The 20,374-nt window shown below is 35.0% G+C and overlaps 2 protein-coding genes across 2 annotated transcripts; one reads left to right on the top strand and one right to left on the bottom strand.

Moving 5' to 3' along the window:
- Positions 1–1,643: 1,643 nt before the first annotated feature.
- On the bottom strand, positions 1,644–8,060 carry LOC110792580 (26S proteasome regulatory subunit 10B homolog A-like). The gene is made up of 10 exons (XM_021997407.2): positions 7,764–8,060; positions 6,365–6,484; positions 5,770–5,906; positions 3,281–3,442; positions 3,063–3,149; positions 2,880–2,966; positions 2,658–2,795; positions 2,340–2,531; positions 2,158–2,256; positions 1,644–1,910 (listed from the first exon to the last, which is right to left on the bottom strand). The coding sequence occupies exons 1-10, from the start codon at positions 7,858–7,860 to the stop codon at positions 1,836–1,838; spliced, it is 1,194 nt and encodes a 397-aa protein (XP_021853099.1). The 5' UTR covers positions 7,861–8,060; the 3' UTR covers positions 1,644–1,835.
- A 5,012-nt stretch (positions 8,061–13,072) lies between these two features.
- On the top strand, positions 13,073–17,473 carry LOC110792577 (probable receptor-like protein kinase At4g39110). The gene is made up of 3 exons (XM_021997404.2): positions 13,073–13,084; positions 13,836–15,497; positions 16,150–17,473. The coding sequence occupies exons 1-3, from the start codon at positions 13,073–13,075 to the stop codon at positions 17,113–17,115; spliced, it is 2,640 nt and encodes an 879-aa protein (XP_021853096.2). The 3' UTR covers positions 17,116–17,473.
- The last annotated feature ends 2,901 nt before the right edge of the window (positions 17,474–20,374 follow it).

The following is a 20,374-nucleotide window of genomic DNA, read 5'->3' as shown; positions in this document are numbered from 1 at the left end:
TCTGACATTGTGTAATATCAAAGGTATTATTATACTTCCTCCGTCTTTTAATACTCGCAACGTTTGGACTTTTGCCACTATTCATATAATCTACTTTGACTATTCGTAGTGTTTTTTGTATAAGATAAAACATAGTCATGTGGAATCTTGTTAGATTCGTCTCAATGTGTATTTTCAAAATATCAACTTTTTATAATTTTTGCATAAAGAGAATTTAAGATATAAATGATCAAACTTGTGCATTGACATGCGTGAAACTAACAAACGTTGCGAGTATTAAAAGACGGAGGAATTATGTAATATTTATATTTGAGTAAAAAAATTATATTCATTATTTCCAACATATAAATGGAACGCTTTTAAATTTATTACTACGTATATAGAATTTATAAGCAAGTATATAGATTAATAAAGTCACAAAAAAAATAAGTCGATAGGTTTTCATATCCTAACACTTATAAAGCTTCATACTTTGATTACTATTCACCCAATAGTGCATTTACGTGCATGCCCCTCATTTCCTTCTTTGTTTTATTTTGTCTTATTCTTAACAATAGAGCATTTACGGTTTCACCCTTCCATTGCTATACAAAATGTATTATTTTCTTTGGGTATAATTTCCTATATATTGTACCTTCGAACTATCAATTAAAACGCATATGGTTTCTATTTCCTGTTACATGTAAATCCAACATCCAACATATCATTTCTAGCATTTACCACAAATGGTAAGTTCCTAACTTTTAAGTAACATTTTTACAAAAATAATTTTGTATACCTAGTTATTGTATAAGTATTGTATATTCCAATGGTGATAAACATAAGTGTGGAAGAAGTAAGATATATAAAGACATGGTTATTCGTTACAAACAATTTTTTTTTCTAAGGTTCATTCATTCTTTTTTTCTCCCCCTAACAAGGTAAGATGAAATGCCCTATCGGGCCAGAATTCTTCCCTATCAACGCGGTTCGGGTTAGCATGCTAGATAATTTGAAAGTGAGGGAAATGGTAAGGAAACCCCCGACCCTCCTCAAAGTGCCCTTGATGGGGATTTAATATCAACCACTTGACTGGAAAGTAGAATCCTTCTTATTAGGCCAAGACATAAGACACTGCTTGATTTCTTACTTCCTTGTTAGGCCTAGGAAGTATTAGTAGATATCTTAATTGTAAGAGGAAGATTTGAGGGAGAAGTGTCAATGGCATGATTATTAAGTCTAGTCGTAATTTGAGATGTATTTACACAAACATTTGACATTAGATTTGCTTACATCTTCCCTCAAAAAAAAAAACTTACATCTACGCTATTTTGTAGACATGTTAGGATATGAATTTGAATTTTACTTTTTTTTTATGGAAGAATTTGAATTTTACTTAACTATGAACAAAACTAGTTTAAGCTTATTGGACCTAAACTGAACAGAAATACTACAAAATAACAAAAGAAGTGAGCCCTACTCCAATGGAACACAAGCTCTCTATTTCTAGTTATGGAAGTCCTAATCCGTTTCTTCAGGTGACGTTCATATGTGCATGATGGAGAGAAAAATGAAAGAGGAATTTGGCATTCACTCTTTTTTTTCCTTGTCTTTGATACTCGTACTGGAATGTAGAAAATGAAATAGTAGTGCAGAGAATCCTATTTAGTGAAAATGGAACCAAGTGTCCTGCCACTATATGTATTAGTTTGTATGCTGGCGTTTGGTTCATGGAGGAGTAAAGGAAAGGAATCAGGAGTATCTTGATGCTAATGACTTCAGGGAAAAACAACATAGTTACACCTTGAAATTTCATGATACAACAAAAAAATAACCAAAAGAGTGAAATACTATTTCTAGTCCTTTCCAAAATCTGCACTATACGTAGCGCTTGACTCCAGCTTTTTTGCTTCATTTAGCTTTCTAACAGCCTGCAGAGCAAATGAACATCAGTAAATCATTCCACATTACTGGTTAAATTGTGACTTTGAACAGAATCAGTCAACTAAACTCATCATTTGTGCATTAATTTCAACAATGTTATTAACCCAAAGGGGTAATGAACCCAAATGTTGAATTCTTAGCCTAATAGGAGAATGGAATAGAAACTAATCATGATCTTTTTTATTTGGGCAGTTTACTCGTGATGTTTGATGGTTTAATCGTGACAAACTTTACCTTCATAAAATCTTCATGAATCACATAATCTCTCTCTGCACGTATAGCAGACATGCCAGCTTCAGTACAAATGTTCCGTAGATCAGCCCCATTAAATCCCTGAAGAAAAAAGTCACAATTGTAAGCCCTAGATTGATGTGGTAACAGAAAGTGATATGCAAGTCTTTACGCTAATTGCTCACCTCTGCTAGCTTAACAACTGCTTCATAATCGATTTCACCATGTTTGGCAATCCCAGCACCATGAATTTTAAGAATTTCCATTCTTGATTGCTCATTTGGCAATGGAATCTCGATCTTTCTATCTAGACGCCCTGGACGGAGAAGTGCAGGGTCCAACACGTCTGGTCTGTTTGTTGCCATGATCATTTTGACCTGCAATTACCATGTACAAAGTGGTAAAAAAAAAAAGGACCTCAATTCCCAAAACATCACATCAAAGTGATCAACTGCTGTTATGACAAAATTACCCCACCCAAAAGAGTCAATTAGTCATAATACCTTGCCCAGTTGATCAAATCCATCAAGCTGATTTAGCAGTTCCATGAGGGTTCGTTGAATTTCACGGTCAGCACTTGTGCCCTCACTGAATCGACGACCTCCTATAGCATCAATCTCGTCCATGAAGATGATGCAGGGCTGCGAACAGGAACATTAACTTTAAGTAACCTGTCAAACCAATATCATATATCATGAAAAGTTGATTATATGTCACTATCTCACCTGGTGTTCTCTAGCATAATTAAACATTTCACGGATCAATCTTGCACTTTCACCAATGTATTTATCTATGATTGCACTCGATACAACCTAGATCAACATGAGAAATCAAGATTGTTAGTAAGCTGCAAAAGAAATTACTCTGTAACGTTTATAACATCAGTTTTCAAATGCATGTGTTGATACCTTTAGGAAATTGGCATCTATATTACTTGCTATAGCTCGAGCTAACAATGTCTTACCAGTCCCTGGAGGCCCATAGAGAAGAACACCCTGTAAAGTAAGAACGTAACTCCCAAATTAATGTCATCCCAACAAATATCCACACAAGGAACAGGAACATGGAAAATGCCTAAAGAAACACAAATCAACTAACAAAGTATTGTCCAACGTGAATTCCATACCTTTGGAGGTTTAATTCCCACCCGAATGAAAAGCTCGGGATTCATTAGTGGAAGCTCGATGGATTCCCTCAACTCACGGATTTGATCAGACAGCCCTCCCACGGCAGAATAACTTATATTCCCAGGATCTTCATGAAGCATATTGTATACAACTGGATCAACCTACATATATAATATTTGGGAGCTTAATGCAATTTCACAAAGCGACATGGCAGGTAGAATTATAGTCTTCTATACTGCCAAACTGGCAAAAGAAGCCATATACAATGAACTAAAGCTTTACTCCTGCATTCTCAGTCCAAGCGGTACATTGATTTAGAAAAAATCGAAAGTGCATAGCAAATTTTAAGTAAAAACTACCATTTACATAAATCAACAACTTAGGATCCCACATGCATTTCATAATGTATTGATACGAGCAATCTGGAATGTGACACTTGGGGGAGTGAGAGAAGGACATATATAACTTTAGCATTAGTAATCAAATATGTGTAATAATTTATTGTAATAACTAATAAGGGTGACTGTAGAGTGTAGACCAATGGGCATTGAGAGTAAGCCCCCAAAAGAACAAAGCCTATTCTAGTGAGCAAGTTTCAAAAAACAATCCTGCATGCTTGGCAATAAAATACAGTAATCTAATTATTCTCAATGTGAAATTCAAATTCTCCAATGGGGCTAGTCGTCTGATGTAGATAGATTCTTTCGCTACTCACTAAACCAGAAGAATAAATTCCCTCCATAAACATGTAAACCAGTTCAAAAAAGTTCTTACACCACCTTTAACGACATGCTTTTATGCCTAAGCAATCTTTTCTAATGTACATAGAGGCATAGAGCTACTGGAAAAAGAATGCACGATAGTTTCCGGCAGGTCAAGACCAGTTGTTACGGATTTTTTTTTCGAGCAGTATTTTTCATTCGCACACAGCTATGGAGGTTTCCGTAATGGCGTCTTTACTAAGCAAAGACCAGCTTATACAAACACTAACAAGATTACGAGGATACACACACAAGACTTTACTTGAGAGAGAGAGTACAAGCATACAGATTATTGCTCATTAAAACCCTAAGGGAGGCCCTCTGTTTATACTAATGGCTGCTGGCGACAACCCGGCCACATAGGCATCCCACTCCGCCACTAACGTTGGTAACTACCCACTAGTCTATAAGTCTATAACTGTCACCCATAGGGGATGCTGCTGACTTGGTCTTTGCCCCGTCTTGTGGGGATCGTAGGTGGTTAAGTAACCGCCCACCAATAGTAGTGCTTTCTTAATTCTCGGAAGTAACCGTCGCCACTTACACCTTTCTCGTTGCTGAAACTGTCGGGCGGTTACCATCAAGTTGTAACCACTCAAGGGCTACAACATTGGGTATTTAGGAACAAAAGAGAATTTCTTCCAACCTTAGGAGTATCCCGAAAATAGCATCACTGGATGCGATCTCACTGAATGGTATTGTTGGTGAATCGAAGGCTCAGGTCCAACCACCTGTTCCTACTCCCGTCGATTCGGCCCCTTGCCATGGCCTACGGAAGAATAATCCAATACATGCAAAGGTAATGTCTTACATGAGCGGCCTTGCGTGAAGGATTCTTTACTCGAAAATTCCCTTCGCAGGGCTAGCATGCTTCAAACACTTGGGTTTAATGCGAAGGACGCTTGGGACAAGTGGTATGAGGACATAATGGCTGGGAAGATGTGCGACATTGACGACATTATGACGAGACATCTAACTTGTTCTGCTGAGGGTAGACTCGCTGAGAACTTGGTTGTGGGTTACTCCAAACTGCTTGGCTAAGGGATGTTAGACGGATGAGGGACGAATTCGAGTAAGTAAATAAGTAACGCATTGCAACTAGAGTAATTAACTTGTCATTGTTCACATTCCCATTTTCCTACAACACCTGACCCATTTTCCTTCAACACCTGACCCATTTTCCTACCATATCCCTAACTATCCGGCTCTGCAGTAGCTGAAGTCCACATAAATTACAGAGGAATTCATGAAGATCTGTGCTCAAATAAGTGAAGATACTAAATCTCAGAACCTTAAAAATGGTGTCCATAGCAGTGCATATTATATCATAAGTATGATAAGTAACTGGGTTAGACAAGGGCCTTCCCGAGTGGACAGTTTGCCTTGCCTTTCACATTAGAATAAAAATCCTTTACACTGCTCATAATTATGCTTTTACGAGTTTTACCTACAACACTGATTGAGGCATACTCTGTTTCCCTGTCTCACTCGCCTGGGAAGAAGACGCATCTCAAAGCAAAGGATGAGAACTCAAATTAAGTATTTAAATGTAGCAGTGCAATGACATTAACCTTTGTTCAATAAAGGCATAGGTATCCATATATTCAAAACAATTATAATTCCAGTCTTACGCATTGCACAAAAAGGAATTCCAACAAATATAAATAAAAGTAACACAGATGCAGGGAGGAAAAAATAGAGCACAGGAGAAGAGGGAAGAAACTTACTTCACGAGGAAGAGCACGCATTATAGTGAGGGTAGTCATATCAAGAACAACTCGTGTTCCAGAAGTTAGTTTCTCCTTGTCTACTTTGCTACGACAACCAACCACATATCTTGGTCCACTACTAGCTTTCACAATTACTGGCACAGATAAAAACAACCCTCAGTGAAAAAATTATTGTACCTTTTTCAATACTAGGTGATCAAGAAAAAAGAAAAGTGGCAAAAAAAGTCTTTGACAAAGCAGGAACAAGTGTACAACACTTGGATACAGAGAGAAAAACAAAGCAAAAGGGACGCTGAGAAAAATGAAAAATAAACCAACTAAAGGCATGCAATCATTTAACAAATGATTTTCTTTGGAATGAAACAAAAGTCTGCGTCTGGGAAAAGGAAACACGTGAATGCCTTAGTCAAAGCCCTAGAAACAAACTTAGCAAGCTCGTATTTTCCTACTGATGAAAGAATTTACTCCATTTTACTCTGGCAACAAGGATTCAGTGATAGAAGACCAGCATAACCTGGGTGCAATAAGCCCACAAGATTATTTCATTACACGCAACCGGATTTGTAACAGACAAGAAGAAGTGATCAATTACATCGCTCATCGTCAAGAGGCCTAAGAACTTCTCCAATGATCTGTCCAACGCTCTGAAGAGACTTAAGATCATCCTCTGTTTTAGTGTAATCTTTTTTTGCACTTCTCAGCTCCTCCTTCACTGAGTACATTGAGTTCAAAAACGTTAGCTATAACAAATAACCTGGAATAATAATAACACAACAAAACGACAGCACAAACAATCTACACCAACAAGATACAGCAAACAGTATGTTACTATGTTACAAAATCAACATGCCATCGCTCTCTTTATGAAATATTCACACAACTGACCTACTCCAACCTCTCTGGAAACATCAAAATTGGTATTGCTATAGTTAATAAGCTAAGATTTAGAAATCATCATGTGTACCAGTGCAATAGACATATTCGACCCCTATGTCACTAATAAAACACTGCCCTTAATCAGTTCTTTAATATCGACACAAAACCTAGGTGGACTTTTAATCAGAATACAGAAAGCTTACAATTTAAATTGAACACTCCTACCAGCACAAGATCAATAAGGGGTAAATCATGTGACTCCGAGCACAAAGTGACTGTTTTTATTAGGCTTGTCATAGACCCATTCATGACTATTGCAACTTGACAAACAAACTAGTACAGAGAAGTAACAAAATCTAATTTGAATTGCCTTCTGGCTTGACTGGGATTGATGACAAAAACAAGCTCATAATAAACCCAAAACCTTACCATATTATTACAATTTCTCCACTCGTGTAGATCGTAGACGGAGAAAAACTATGTACTTCGTAATACGGAGTAGTTTTAAAAAGCAGTAAAAGTATTGAGTCCATTGACAAGATAAGCTACCCTTACCAACCCCCAATTCCTTATTTCTTATCTCATGCCTTAATAAAATTTCAGTTGCTCACCTTAAGTGACATATGTATACAACATACAGTTTGAAACGCAAGTGAGACCATTCTCTCGAGGCTCAATAAAGCTTCAATTGTAACTTAACCAGTGTTTAGACTACAATGTATTAACTCAAAAAGCCTGATTTTGAGCAGACAGGGATCATTCTCTTGATCCTTGTTAAACCTTAATTCGACCATTAAATCAAAGTTAATCATTTTCAGCAGACTGATAACTTAACTGTTAACAATGACCATAAATTTTCATTAAAAAGCTCAAACCCTACCATAAACTAACAATTCTCAAATCTCCAATTTCTAAGTAAACCAATTCCTAACTCTAAGAAAACGAGCAATTCCAAATTAAATCCAGAATAGAAATCACGAAAATAAAAACCAAAACGAATTCCCTCTAAAATTAAGGTTCAATTTCAAACCATGAGACTACAATCAGTAAATTCGAAACCCTAAAAAATCGAAAAAATAGAGCAAATGAGAAATTTAGGGTTAATTGTGTAGAACCTTTCCTGCTCCGAGATTCAAGCTCCCGATGCTGAAGGAGCTTCTTATTATATTCGGAAGTGGCGGCCCTGCGTTTGACATCCTCCTCCGTCGCCATTAGAACAAAGCTCAACTTTGGACCAAACTTTTGAAAAAGAAATATGTATCCTGATTTCTAAAGAAACAGATCCTATTTTATTTAGTCGGAAAGGGACCAAAGGCTGCCACTTAGGTAATCGGATTGTACAGGCTTGTGCATGATGTTCACCGCGTATTTTGGGTGAGTTTATCCCTAGTTTTGAAGATTGTCTCGAGGTGAGTCTCAAGTCTAAATCTTGGGATAATGTGGTAAAATACTACACTAAGTCTTGAAATGAGTTTGAAAATCCAACACTCACTTAAAACTCCACTTTTTTATTCCTCCAATTAAATTATGTCACATCATCAAACTTAATTTATCTTATTTCACCTAACTAAATTATTGATGATTTATGTATTATTTTGTTTCAATTGCCTTTAAATTTTTGTTCTAGATCTTTTGAATTTAATATGTTGTATTATTATTTCTAATTTGTACGGAATATAGGTCAATTTCAAAATTAACATTTTCTGTTTTTTTTTCTCGAATTATAAATTACTTTGTTTTAGCGTTGATCAACATGGGCCCTGCCCACTGTCCCGGCCTGACCTGGGCCGAAAATTACCGGGTTTTGGGCAGAAGGCCCGCCCCGGCCTGATTTTTTTTAAAAAAATACGGGCTTTGGACAACGCAAAACAACAATGTTAGTTATAAATTTGGTCGGGCCCGAAATTGGCCCGAAAAGCCCGCTATTTTTAGCCCGAAATAGCGGGTTTTGGGCATACAAAATTTGCCCGGCCCGCCCCGACATAATGGACAATTTTTTATGTCCTCGGTCCGACCCGAATCCGGCTCAGCCCGCCTTTTGATCAAGTCTACTTTGTTTGTATATGAGAAAACATAGTTTCAATATTGTTTAGAAAATGTACCAAAAAAAACATATGTACATAAAATATTATTTTAAGAGTTAGGTGAGTCTGAGGTGAGTCTGTGGATAATGTGTAAAAATAGGGTGAGTTTTGTGTGAGTCTGGATAATGAAAAAGTTAGTGGAAAGCTGATGTGGCAGAGTCTGAAGATTGAAGATGAGTCTGGGGATAAAGTCACCCTTACTTTGTTTAAAATGACATGAAAAAGAAATAAAATGTGTGTCTGACTGTCTGATATTAAATTTCGGTTGCAAAAGAACATAAGCCTTGAACGGAATATAAGATCAAAGAAGAACAAACTATAAGAGAGCATATTAAGAAATTTTGAAGAAAGAAAAAGAAATAAAATGGGTGTCCGATATTAAATTCCGTCGCAAAAGAACATAAGACTTGAACAAAATAATATAAGCCTTCAACAAAAGAACAAACTATTAAGAGAGCATATTAAGAAATTCAGAAGAACATATAACTACTATTGGCTATTTTTTTATTGGTTTTTTTAGTCCTTTTAACATACACATTCAACAAAATAGCATAAGAAAATTAAATTATCTTTTAGAATGAATTTTATGTTCTTTGACTTTTTTTTAACGGAGTTGACTAAAACTTTGAAAAACAAGTCACTGGAAAAAAAACATATCAAATAACTCAAAATAACGTGGTTATCTATATTATTAAAGAAGAGTGGTGAGGAATGTGAGGGCTCCAAAACCCCAACTCTCACCTCTCATGATTTGTTATTTAAAGAAACTTAGGAAATAAAAAAAAATTAACAAATCAACAAAATCACCCCCCACACAATTAATGAAGAGACTAAATTGGAAATCGCAATAATAAAAGGTACTCCCTCCTAATCTAAATGTTATTCCCGTTTCCTTTTTTAGTGTCCCAAAATAATCTTCCCATTTCTTTTATTTCCTTTTTAATCTCTTCCTTGTAATTTTAACTCTGTAATTCTATTGGTTTATCAATAAAAAAACCTTATAGTCTCATTGGTTGGTTTAAGTTTGGATGGATTAATGAGTTGGCATTTTTATTCCTTAAATTCTATTGGTTCAACTATTTTGTTTTCTTGTGAAAATGGAATCAAAAATAAACAATTCCCCATAAAACTACATTAATAATAGTTAATCTTATAATGTTTCTTTTTCCTTAATAACCGCGTAAAATGACAAACGGGAATAACATTTAGGTTCGGATGGAGTAATTAGTGGACATGAAAGAATAAGGAAATAATTTAAAACAATTATTCACTTTCAAATTCCATGACAAATCTATGTTACAAAATGAAAAGGTTACTTATTTTAGTTGCTACAAAAAAAAAACATATTTTAGCAATGGAAGATCGAATTCTACATAGTTACACAATACGAAAATAAAAATAAAAATATTATAAATTTGGCAGAATTATACATTGAAAATAAAATTACACAAAATCACTTCTAAGCCTACATGCACAATTGTACATATTATCAATAGCTCTGCATTTTCCACTTATCGCTACATTTTAATTAATTTCCCTACTATTGTAATATTGCATATATTCTACCAAATCTCATGCCATTATAATCAAATTAAATCGGCAAATTCCAAGAAAAAGGAAAAAAAATAACACATAAGAATATGAAGAAAAAATATATCAACCGGGGATCAGATTAGTTAAAAATAAATTTACAACTAAAGAAAAACAGAATAAGGGAAACTAGATCTAAGAAGTTGTTAAATCTAGATAAATGACATTTTTCAAGAGCAAATCCCCTTTTCAACCCGCATCACCCCCAGTCCAAAGAAAAACCCTGCAAATTCTTTGTACAATGCTCAAGGCTCTAGTCTTAGTAGCAGGAGCGCTAGCACTCCCATAGAGTAAGGCTCTCTTCTGGATAGCAGCAGTCCATCACCCTTGCTACAAGTATTGAACTCCTATGGCTTGGAGTGCAATAGAGAACCTGAGATCCGATGCGAACAATCAGTCGAAGGAGCGATCCTTAGCCTTGAACTCCTTCAATATCGCACCTACTACCAAAGAAGCTGCCGAAGAAGAATCAAAACATACCCTTAAAGATTTTTTTTTTCTTTTTTTAAAAGGGAATACTCTTAGTTTACCAAGTATAAAAATATATGCAATTATACAAGTCAGCAAACCTATTAATTTTGCTAGTGTAAGCACGAGTAATTGTATATAGATTGTTGAAGATTGAAAGAAAAATCTTAGAAAGAGGAGAAAGAATGAAACTTATGCTAATAATTTGGGTTAGATATCCTTTGACTAAGCTTGGTATACCACTATACCACATAGATTTTTTAACACATGAAAAGACGATTATATTAACAAAACATTAAGGTAGGTTTGGTACAAAACCAGCTTCCCTTCTGGTGAAGCAAATAACGATAAGATCATACCTCCCTTGTACAAAATATCCCAATAACCTAGATAAACCTTGAGGCCACAAAAAATTCTGGTTATCTATACAAGCCAACGATGAAACACTACTAAGACACTTGGGAGAATTAATTTTTGGTGATTTCTCCATCTTTCATTTCAACAATGGTAATCGGATTATCCACTGTTGAACCGCTAACAACAAAAGGAGTAAGTCTTTTGCCTTCGAAGAAAAGCCTTCTACCATATTAGAGTCCTTTGAAACCTGAATGACCTCCTAACTATCGTACCAAAAACTTTTTGAGATGCATTTGAAGTAGTTGCCACTTTGTTGATCACTGCAGCTCTTGCCTCTTCTTCCTTTTTAAAATTTAATTTTGTTATATAACTACATTATTCTCGAAGAAACATTTAAGCCTAACTAAAAGATGAACATTAATATCATAGCCAACTAAACATTATTAAATCTGCCTTAGTTTGGGATGAAGGGATTATAGTAACGTGCGGTTGATATGATTATAAAAAACAACATACTCCATCCATATATAATAAATGGTGCACTTGACCGGCACAAAGTTTAAGAGGGTGAGTTAATTTTATTAAAATAAAAATACAAGTGGGTAAGTGGGGGTATTAAGCTATTCAAATAATGTAAAAGGTAATGATAAATAAAATGAAGGTATTCAATTCCCTTTTGTCGAATCGCCATTTCATAGATAAAGCTCGAACATTCAATTCTTTGTTGGCATTCACGTTAATGACGGTAAAGGCCCTATATGTCTTCCGCATAAGTGGTAGTAATCATTAAAAAATTGGGTCTTTAATCCCAGAGCCAAGGAATTTGCTAAAGTTTGCGTAATTGTACATTTATGACATTGATAATGAAGTACAAAATCGCATGCATGTGATAGATGGTTATGAATCTTCCACGATAAGCCCTATTATCCTATATAGAAGGACTACAAAAATGCTTGACAATGTAAATCCATATGTGGCGATGTTTCGGAATGCTCGAACCATATATTGCGTGACCAATGTGAATATCGAGATTTGCATATTAGGATTATTCTGGCTAGAGAAGGTAGACAATATGTTCACACTTTTTTAGACTCTCATAAATCTATAACTTAATTTTGGATACTGTTTTAGTTTCTTACTTCTGGTTTTAAGTTTTGCATAAGGGACATACAATATCTATAAACCTTTTAATATTGTCAAATAATAAACATTATAATTAACATAGTCGTTTAAGAGTTTTTTTATACTCTGTATTTTTTATAGGTACCCGTGCAATAGCACGGCCACATACTAGTTATTTATTAGTTAAAATATTTTCTAGACCTTTAAAAGAACACACCTTATACAAAGAAACATAAGAAAATTAAGTATTTTGGAACCACTTTCATGTTTTTTTTTTTAACTACAAGCTTAAATAAAATACATAAAAGTGTACTTAAAAGAATATGTTAAGAACATAAGTACTATAAACAACCTTTAACATATATATTAAAAACTCTATAATATTTACATTATGATTTTTAACCTTTATAAAAGAAAAAGAACATACCTAGTGCAAAGTACTACGGAGTATTTATTTCAACTAAAAGAAAAAGACTATATTTTATAAAAGTAATTAAAATAAATATATTCCTCCTCAAGAGATATTCGAATATATATAACTGTGTGGGGTTAATTTTCTTTTTCACTCTATATCTCAACTCAAAAAATTAATCACATATACGACTCTTATTACTTAATTCGTTTTTGTTAGGTATGTCTTCTCAAAGTTAAACGGATACAAGAACGGAAAAAATACTCAAAAGTTAACAGAAGTATATAAAGTGAGTAAAATTATAAAAGTTGATATTTAGAAAATATACATCGATACGAATCTAATATGATCTCACATGAGTACAATTTTTCTTACGTATGAATCACCAAAAATGGCTAAAATGGTATTGTGAATAGTGTAAAAATCAAAATGGTGTAATATTTAAGAAACGGAGAAAGTAAATAAGTTACAAATTTAAATGTCATTTCTCCCCGTGTAGATAATAAAATTATTTACATCATTCAAGTGGAATGCAAAATGTAATACAAAATACTTTGTAATAGTTTATTAATTATACCAAGGAGATAGACCTTGGTGCGTGGTACGATATATATGAATATAATAGATCACGAGTCCGAATCGCCGTTTCTATAATTATAATTTGTATACCCTTATATTATTAAGGGCTCCGCATAATAAATCTGAATAAATGAATAATTAATCTACCATATCGCATGCAAAGTTTTTTTTATACTAAAATTATCCAGTTTTGGAGTTGAGTTGTGATTATGTCAATGATGTTAAGACTATTTAGTCGATCATTGACAACCTCTTAAGTCCTTAATTAACCATCACATTTTTTCTAATTATAGCCCACACATAATCTATGCTAATTTATATATTTATTGTCTAAAAAAACCACCATCAAACCAAAAAAATTGGCAAAAAATTTGGACAATAACCTTAGTTTACCTCTACCATCCATCAAAAATACACAAAACAACAACCAACATCCTCAAAGACAAAATCATCTCCGATTTTCAAGACTAGGAGAAAAAAAAAACAGCAAAAATTTCCTTTTACTTTGATGTTTTCTCCCAAATCTCTCCCAAATTCTGTTGCTCTTAGCTTCAATTTTTTTTTCTTTCTCCTAGTCTTACACTTTACCCCCTCCTGGGTTAGGAGGAATGATGTTGGACAAGAATAAAATACCACTTATCCTTCATTCCTCCTCCCGGACATCATCATCATCTTTATCCTTCATTTCCATGTCTATATCCACGCTTTTACCCCTTGTTCTTTACCTCTCCCTTCTAACCTCCACCCTCGCGGCCCCTACCGCCTTCACCCCGAAAGATAGTTTCTTCATTGCTTGTGGAAGCAATAATAAAATAGGCACCCCTGATGGAAAATCCTACCAATCTGATCAAGACGCTCATGGGTTTCTTTCTGCAGAAGATAAGTACCTTGTTTCTGACCCGAATGCAATTGTTCCTTCAAAGATATATTCTTCTGCAAGAGTTTTCTTAAAGGATGCAACCTACACGTTTACATTGCAGGATTCTGGTTGGCATTGGGTTCGACTCCATTTCCTTCCCATTAAGACCGACATTTTCAAGCTTGAAACGGCGAGTTTTAATGTTTACACTAATGAAGTCACATTACTTCATAGCTTTAGTACAACCAACCTTACAATGAAGGAGTACCTTATCCATGTTAAGTCACAAAGGTTTTCTATTAAGTTTGAGCCTCAAAAATCCTCGGCTGCTTTCATTAATGCCATTGAAGTTTCCACCGCACCAGACACCTTGATTGGTGATTCTGGGCAATCTTTATCTCCAGTAGGTGAGTTTAATGGTCTGAATCAAAACTCACTTGAAACCATGTATCGAGTTAATGTGGGTGGAAATTTAGTTACAGCTGATAATGACACCCTTGGTCGAACATGGGTTCAAGATGGTCAGTATCTCAACAATAAAGCTATGGCGAAAAATGTTAATGTTCAAACCTCTGTTATTAAGTACCCTCAAGGAGTCACCCCTTATATAGCCCCACAAACGGTTTATGCAACTGCAGCTGAAATGGCTGATTCAAACACCATGGTCCAAAGCTTCAACGTCTCATGGGATTTTACCGTTGAGAAGTCTTACTCTTACTTAGTAAGGCTACATTTTTGTGACATTGTTAGTACATCCCTTAATGACTTGTATTTCAATGTCTATATTAATGGGAAAACCGCTATTTCTTCATTGGATTTATCTTCAATAACGGGTAAATTAGCCACCCCGAATTACCAAGACATTGTTGTTGATTCCTCTTTGGTTCAAGATAAAGTCTCTGTTCAAATTGGACCGGCTAAAGTTGATTCCGGGTCTAAAAACGCTATCCTCAATGGGGTTGAGGTTTTCAAGATGAACAACACGGTTAGCAGTTTGGATGGGGAGTTTGGTCCAGATGGAAAAGCTGCTTTTGATGGCAAACATAAGAAAACAGTCGCCGCAGTTGGGTTTGCTATGATGTTTGGAGCCTTTGTTGGGTTGGGCGCAATGGTGATTAAGTGGCATAAGAGGCCTCAAGATTGGCAAAGGAGAAACAGCTTTTCATCTTGGTTACTTCCTCTTCATGCAGGGGACTCAACTGTCTTCGGTAAGAGTAATTATGGGTCTCACAAAAGCAGCATTTTCACCACCGGTGGTCTTGGCCGCAGGTTCACCTTCGACGAGATCAAGGATGCTACCAAAAACTTTGAAGCTAGTGGTGTCATTGGTGTTGGAGGATTTGGCAATGTCTACATTGGAACGTTGGATGCCACCCAGGTTATTAGCCTAAAGTTATTTTTTAAGCCATTATTATTTATTAAGCTTTTTGTTACAACTTTATTAAGGTATAGTTGACCCTGGATGAACTAAACTAATGTGATGTTTGGTTGACATGAAAAATCATTTCAAGTATTATTTGGTTCACAAAAACATGGGAGGTCACACTTCCTACAAAATGGAGGAAGTTGTTTACCTAGGGGAACCTAGGTAATTGAACTTTCCCCATGGAAAATGGGAATTTACTTCTCATGTTTAACCAAACAATATCACTCACTTCCTAGGAAATGTTTATACATGAGAAAAGTTTCTTCCTATGAGGTTCTACTTCCCACGATCAACCAAACGACCCCTAATATATTGTTATTGATTAGGGTGCGTTCTATTTACATGATTTTCACTTACTTTTAATGAACTTATATTATCTGAATTTATTAAAACTTATTTTATTATAAAACTGTGCTTGTTCAACCCTTATTTTTCCTCAACTTATTTGTCTTGAAAGAAGTGGAAATAAGGTGAACATAACAGAGCCTAATTAAAACAAAGTTTTTTTTCATAGTGTCAAAACTATATTGTACAAGGTTGAAGAAAACAAACCCTTATATATATACTATATAGACATTAACATTGATCTCACAATCATGAACAGGTAGCAGTCAAGCGAGGCAACCCTCAGTCTGAGCAGGGTATCAATGAATTCATGACTGAAATACAAATGTTGTCCAAACTTCGGCACAAGCATTTGGTGTCCCTAATAGGGTATTGTGACGAGAATAATGAGATGATTCTAGTATACGAGTACATGTCCAATGGACCTCTACGCGACCACCTCTATGGCAAGAACATGCCTCCATTATCATGGAAGCAGAGACTCGAGATAAGCATTGGAGCAGCTCGTGGGCTGCACTACCTCCACACAGGTTCAGCCCAAGGAATCATCCATCGAGATGTCAAGACAACCAACATCCTCCTTGACGAAAACTTTGTATCAAAGATGGCAGACTTTGGACTCTCCAAAGACGGTCCAGGCCAACAAGCAGACCATGTCAGTACAGCTGTTAAGGGTAGTTTCGGGTATCTTGATCCGGAATATTTCAGGAAACAACAACTTACTGACAAGTCAGATGTGTACTCATTCGGAGTAGTGTTGCTTGAGGTTTTATGTGCTCGTCCTGCTATCAACCCTGCTCTACCTAGAGAGCAAGTCAACCTTGCTGAATGGGCTATGAATTGGAAGAGGAAGGATATGCTGGAAAAAATCCTAGACCCGGTTTTAGTAGGATCGATAAACCCAGAATCCATGAAGAAATTTTCTGAAGCAGCAGAAAAATGTTTGGCTGAGTATGGAAGTGATAGGCCTACAATGGGTGATGTACTATGGAATCTGGAGTATGCTTTGCAACTTCAAGAGGCATCGGCTCAGGGTAAGTTAGACGATGCTACTACAAACCCTAATCTGAACCCTAATCCTACTGCTACTACTGTTACACCTGTTGTAACAGATACAACCCTTGAAACTCGCCCTAGCGCCATTATTCCTGAACAGACACGAGCCATGGATGAACGATCTGGAACTGCTTTACTAGCACAATTCAGCAACCTCAGTGGAAGATAAAATTATATTTTTTAAAAATTCCAATGACTTTTGGATTATTGCAAACCAATTCTCATGTACAGATACTTTTGAGTTTTGATGGTACCGGTGATGATCGATGAATGGTGGCTTTGTTTTATTTCGCTTTTCCTATGTCAAAAAAACAATTCAATGGCTGTTATTTAGTGATGTTGTTATAGCTTGTTCATGTCTAGAAAAAATTACTTCTCTCTCAAGCTCTGGCGCGGTGTATGAGTGTATCGTAAACTTACTCTTACTTGCAGATAATAACTTATTATGCTGATTTCGTCTTCATTGATTCATGTATATATATGTCAGAGATGAGTGGCAATAGAAAGTTTTGTGCTTAGAAGATTTCCATGTAAAAGTAGTATTAGCATTTTTTCAGCTAAGCTTTTATTCTTGCTCACTTTAGTTTTTTTTTTTAGATAGATAAATTCATAAATCATTACCATTTTCCTCCAAAAAGAAAATTCATTTAAATTAACAAAAACTGCATATCCTCCTCTTAATTTTGAAAAGGTACATAATAAAACAAAACTTATTAATCTGGTCACAAATTCATTCGTTAAAATGAACATCTTTGATTATTGTGACTTTAGTGAACGATATATCATCATAATTCTATTACTACTCCGTACTATATACGGAGTACTCAGTATGACCTCATTTAAGAGGATATACAATTTTATACGTCATACAAAATACTAAGTAATCGACTGTGTCATCCTTTATACTTTGATGAAAATACAAATATTAGTAAATTAATGAATTTCTTTCATCCTTGTTCAATCTTTTGGTCGTATTATTGTTTATTTGACGAAGGAGCTGGGGTAAAAAAAACAAATGAAGTCATCACTTTAACAATTAAAGCCAAACTGTTCAGATATTTCCAAGAGGGGAAAAAAAGTCCCCAGATCATGCAATTATAAGCATAAATACTCAATAAGCCAATTTGGTTAAAAGATTCCTTACTAAACGTGCCGATTAGCCAATAGAATGAATCATGAACGTATGAATACATTGACGATTCTTAGTAGATATATGGTAAGAATAGGAATAAATCTAAGAGTTATTTGGAAAAAAAAAAATATCTCAATTTGGTGTTTTTCTTCATTTGCATTCCCACCAAATGCTCTACCGAAATGATAATGGAAATTTATGAAGAAAAAGAGATAATTTGGAATGAATTAGCATTATCATGAGAATGAACTTGATTTTTGCTTACAAATTTACATACAAATTCATTCTCATTGCATCATTTATGACCGGCGACCAAAATAATCGCGAGGGCTTGTGTACAATACGTCACAAGTTCGAATAGATCATCTTCCCCTATTTGTAATTTATATAATCTTTATGGATCAGGAGCACCCAAAAAAAGAACCTATGTGATACACTTGGATGTGCGTGTGCTTTGCTCCTAAGACATAAACGAAAGAATATGTATCTACTCCGTAATATGGAACCAGAACCTTGATACTCGGCAACTTTTGTGTAAGACCGCCTTACCGGAAAGACCACTTTGATTGTTTAACTAATTGGTTATATTGGTTAACTAATTAGTTCTAGTGTTTAACTAATTATTTTCATTGTTTAACTAATTGGTTCCAGTGTTTAACTAATTAGTTCAAGTGTTTAACTAAATAATTTCATTGCTTAACTTATATGACATCAAGGTGGTCTTTTGTGTAACACCGACTTATATAAAAGTTTGTACTTGATACTGCATCTATATTGAGAAAGAACATGAGCTACCAGAAGTAATTGTACTCTCTCAAGTACATGATTCCCCTTTGCCTTAAAACATAATTTTAGGGTACATACATCAAAATACATGGTACTTTGAAATTAAGATAAGCTTTAAACATAGCCAAAGATAGAGCAAGGAGTCAAAACGTCTAAAGATAAAAAGAAGGTAAATTAATGGTCAAAATACACGCGGCATCAGCCATTAAAGAGTGATTTATATGCATAGATTTTAGAGGCTTGAAAACTCAATCCATTAGTCTTTTTCTTTAATTTTTTCCAATCAAATTATGTTCCTCGCATCATAAATTAGCAACTTCCATATATGACTATTTAATAAATCTATCCATCCAAACTCTTCTTCCTCAACCACCAGCTTATATTGACTCGTGCATGTCATCCCTCATATGATTGATAGAAAAAACAAAGAAGGCTTCCCCAACCCCAAAAACCTCTCTCAAAAAATTATGGAAAAAAATGTAGAAGAGAATACAGATGTTTTTGACATGGATGATCTAGTAACGAATCTTCCTCATAAGTAAGTAATACTTCCTCTGACTTTTAATACTCGCAATGTTGGTAAATTCTATATTATTCACATACTTCCTCCGTTCCGGAAATATCGCACCATGATTGACTTTTACTCCCCTGATCATTAATTTGACTCTTAATATCTCAATCGCGTGCAAGTAAAAATTATAAAAAATTAATATTTATAAAATATATATCGATACGAATCTAACATGACCCACATGACTGAAATTTTTACGTACGAATCACAAAAAATGACCAAAGTCATAGTGTGAATATGGTGCGATATTTTCGGAACGGAGGAAGTATTATATTTTGACTACTGTTGGTGATTTAATTTATACGTAAATTAAAACATAGTCACGTGGGATCTTATTAGATTCGTCTTAATATATATTTTCAAAATATTAACTTTTTATAATTTTTGCTTAAAGAGAATTAAATATATTAATGATCAAAGTTGTGCATTGACATGCGTGACAGTGACAAACGGTACTAGTAAAAATGAACGGGGGCGGGTCATATATTGTTACAATGGTACTGTAGATTGATATGCATGATCAAAATAGGTCAAATAAATTTGGTTTTGTTATATCAAGGTTGGCATAAACTTTCGTACAATTGAAGGAATCAAACTTCAATTCTAATCTTTGAATTATTTGTTGATTTGGTTGATAGGAGAGGGTTATCCCGATACTACTCGGAGAAATCAAGATCATTTGCGTGTTTGGCGGATGTCCATACATTGGACGACTTGAAGAAACATGATCATAGGAAGCTAAAGAAGAGGAAGAACTACATAGATGAAGAAACCATGAATGCTCCTCCTTTACAATGCAGGCAAATGTCAAGCAACAGTCAACCTCCTATGCCTTGCATAGGTGTTTAAATGCCTCTCCAAAATGGCATAACAGTATAATTTTCAGAAAAAGATGCGACAAATCCTTTTCCTTTCATTTCTTTTTCCGGTTAGATAATT

Source organism: Spinacia oleracea, chromosome 4 (assembly GCF_020520425.1).
Source record: "Spinacia oleracea cultivar Varoflay chromosome 4, BTI_SOV_V1, whole genome shotgun sequence".
Classification (NCBI taxonomy): Eukaryota; Viridiplantae; Streptophyta; class Magnoliopsida; order Caryophyllales; family Amaranthaceae; genus Spinacia; species Spinacia oleracea.
This window is presented reverse-complemented; position numbering and strand designations above follow the sequence as displayed.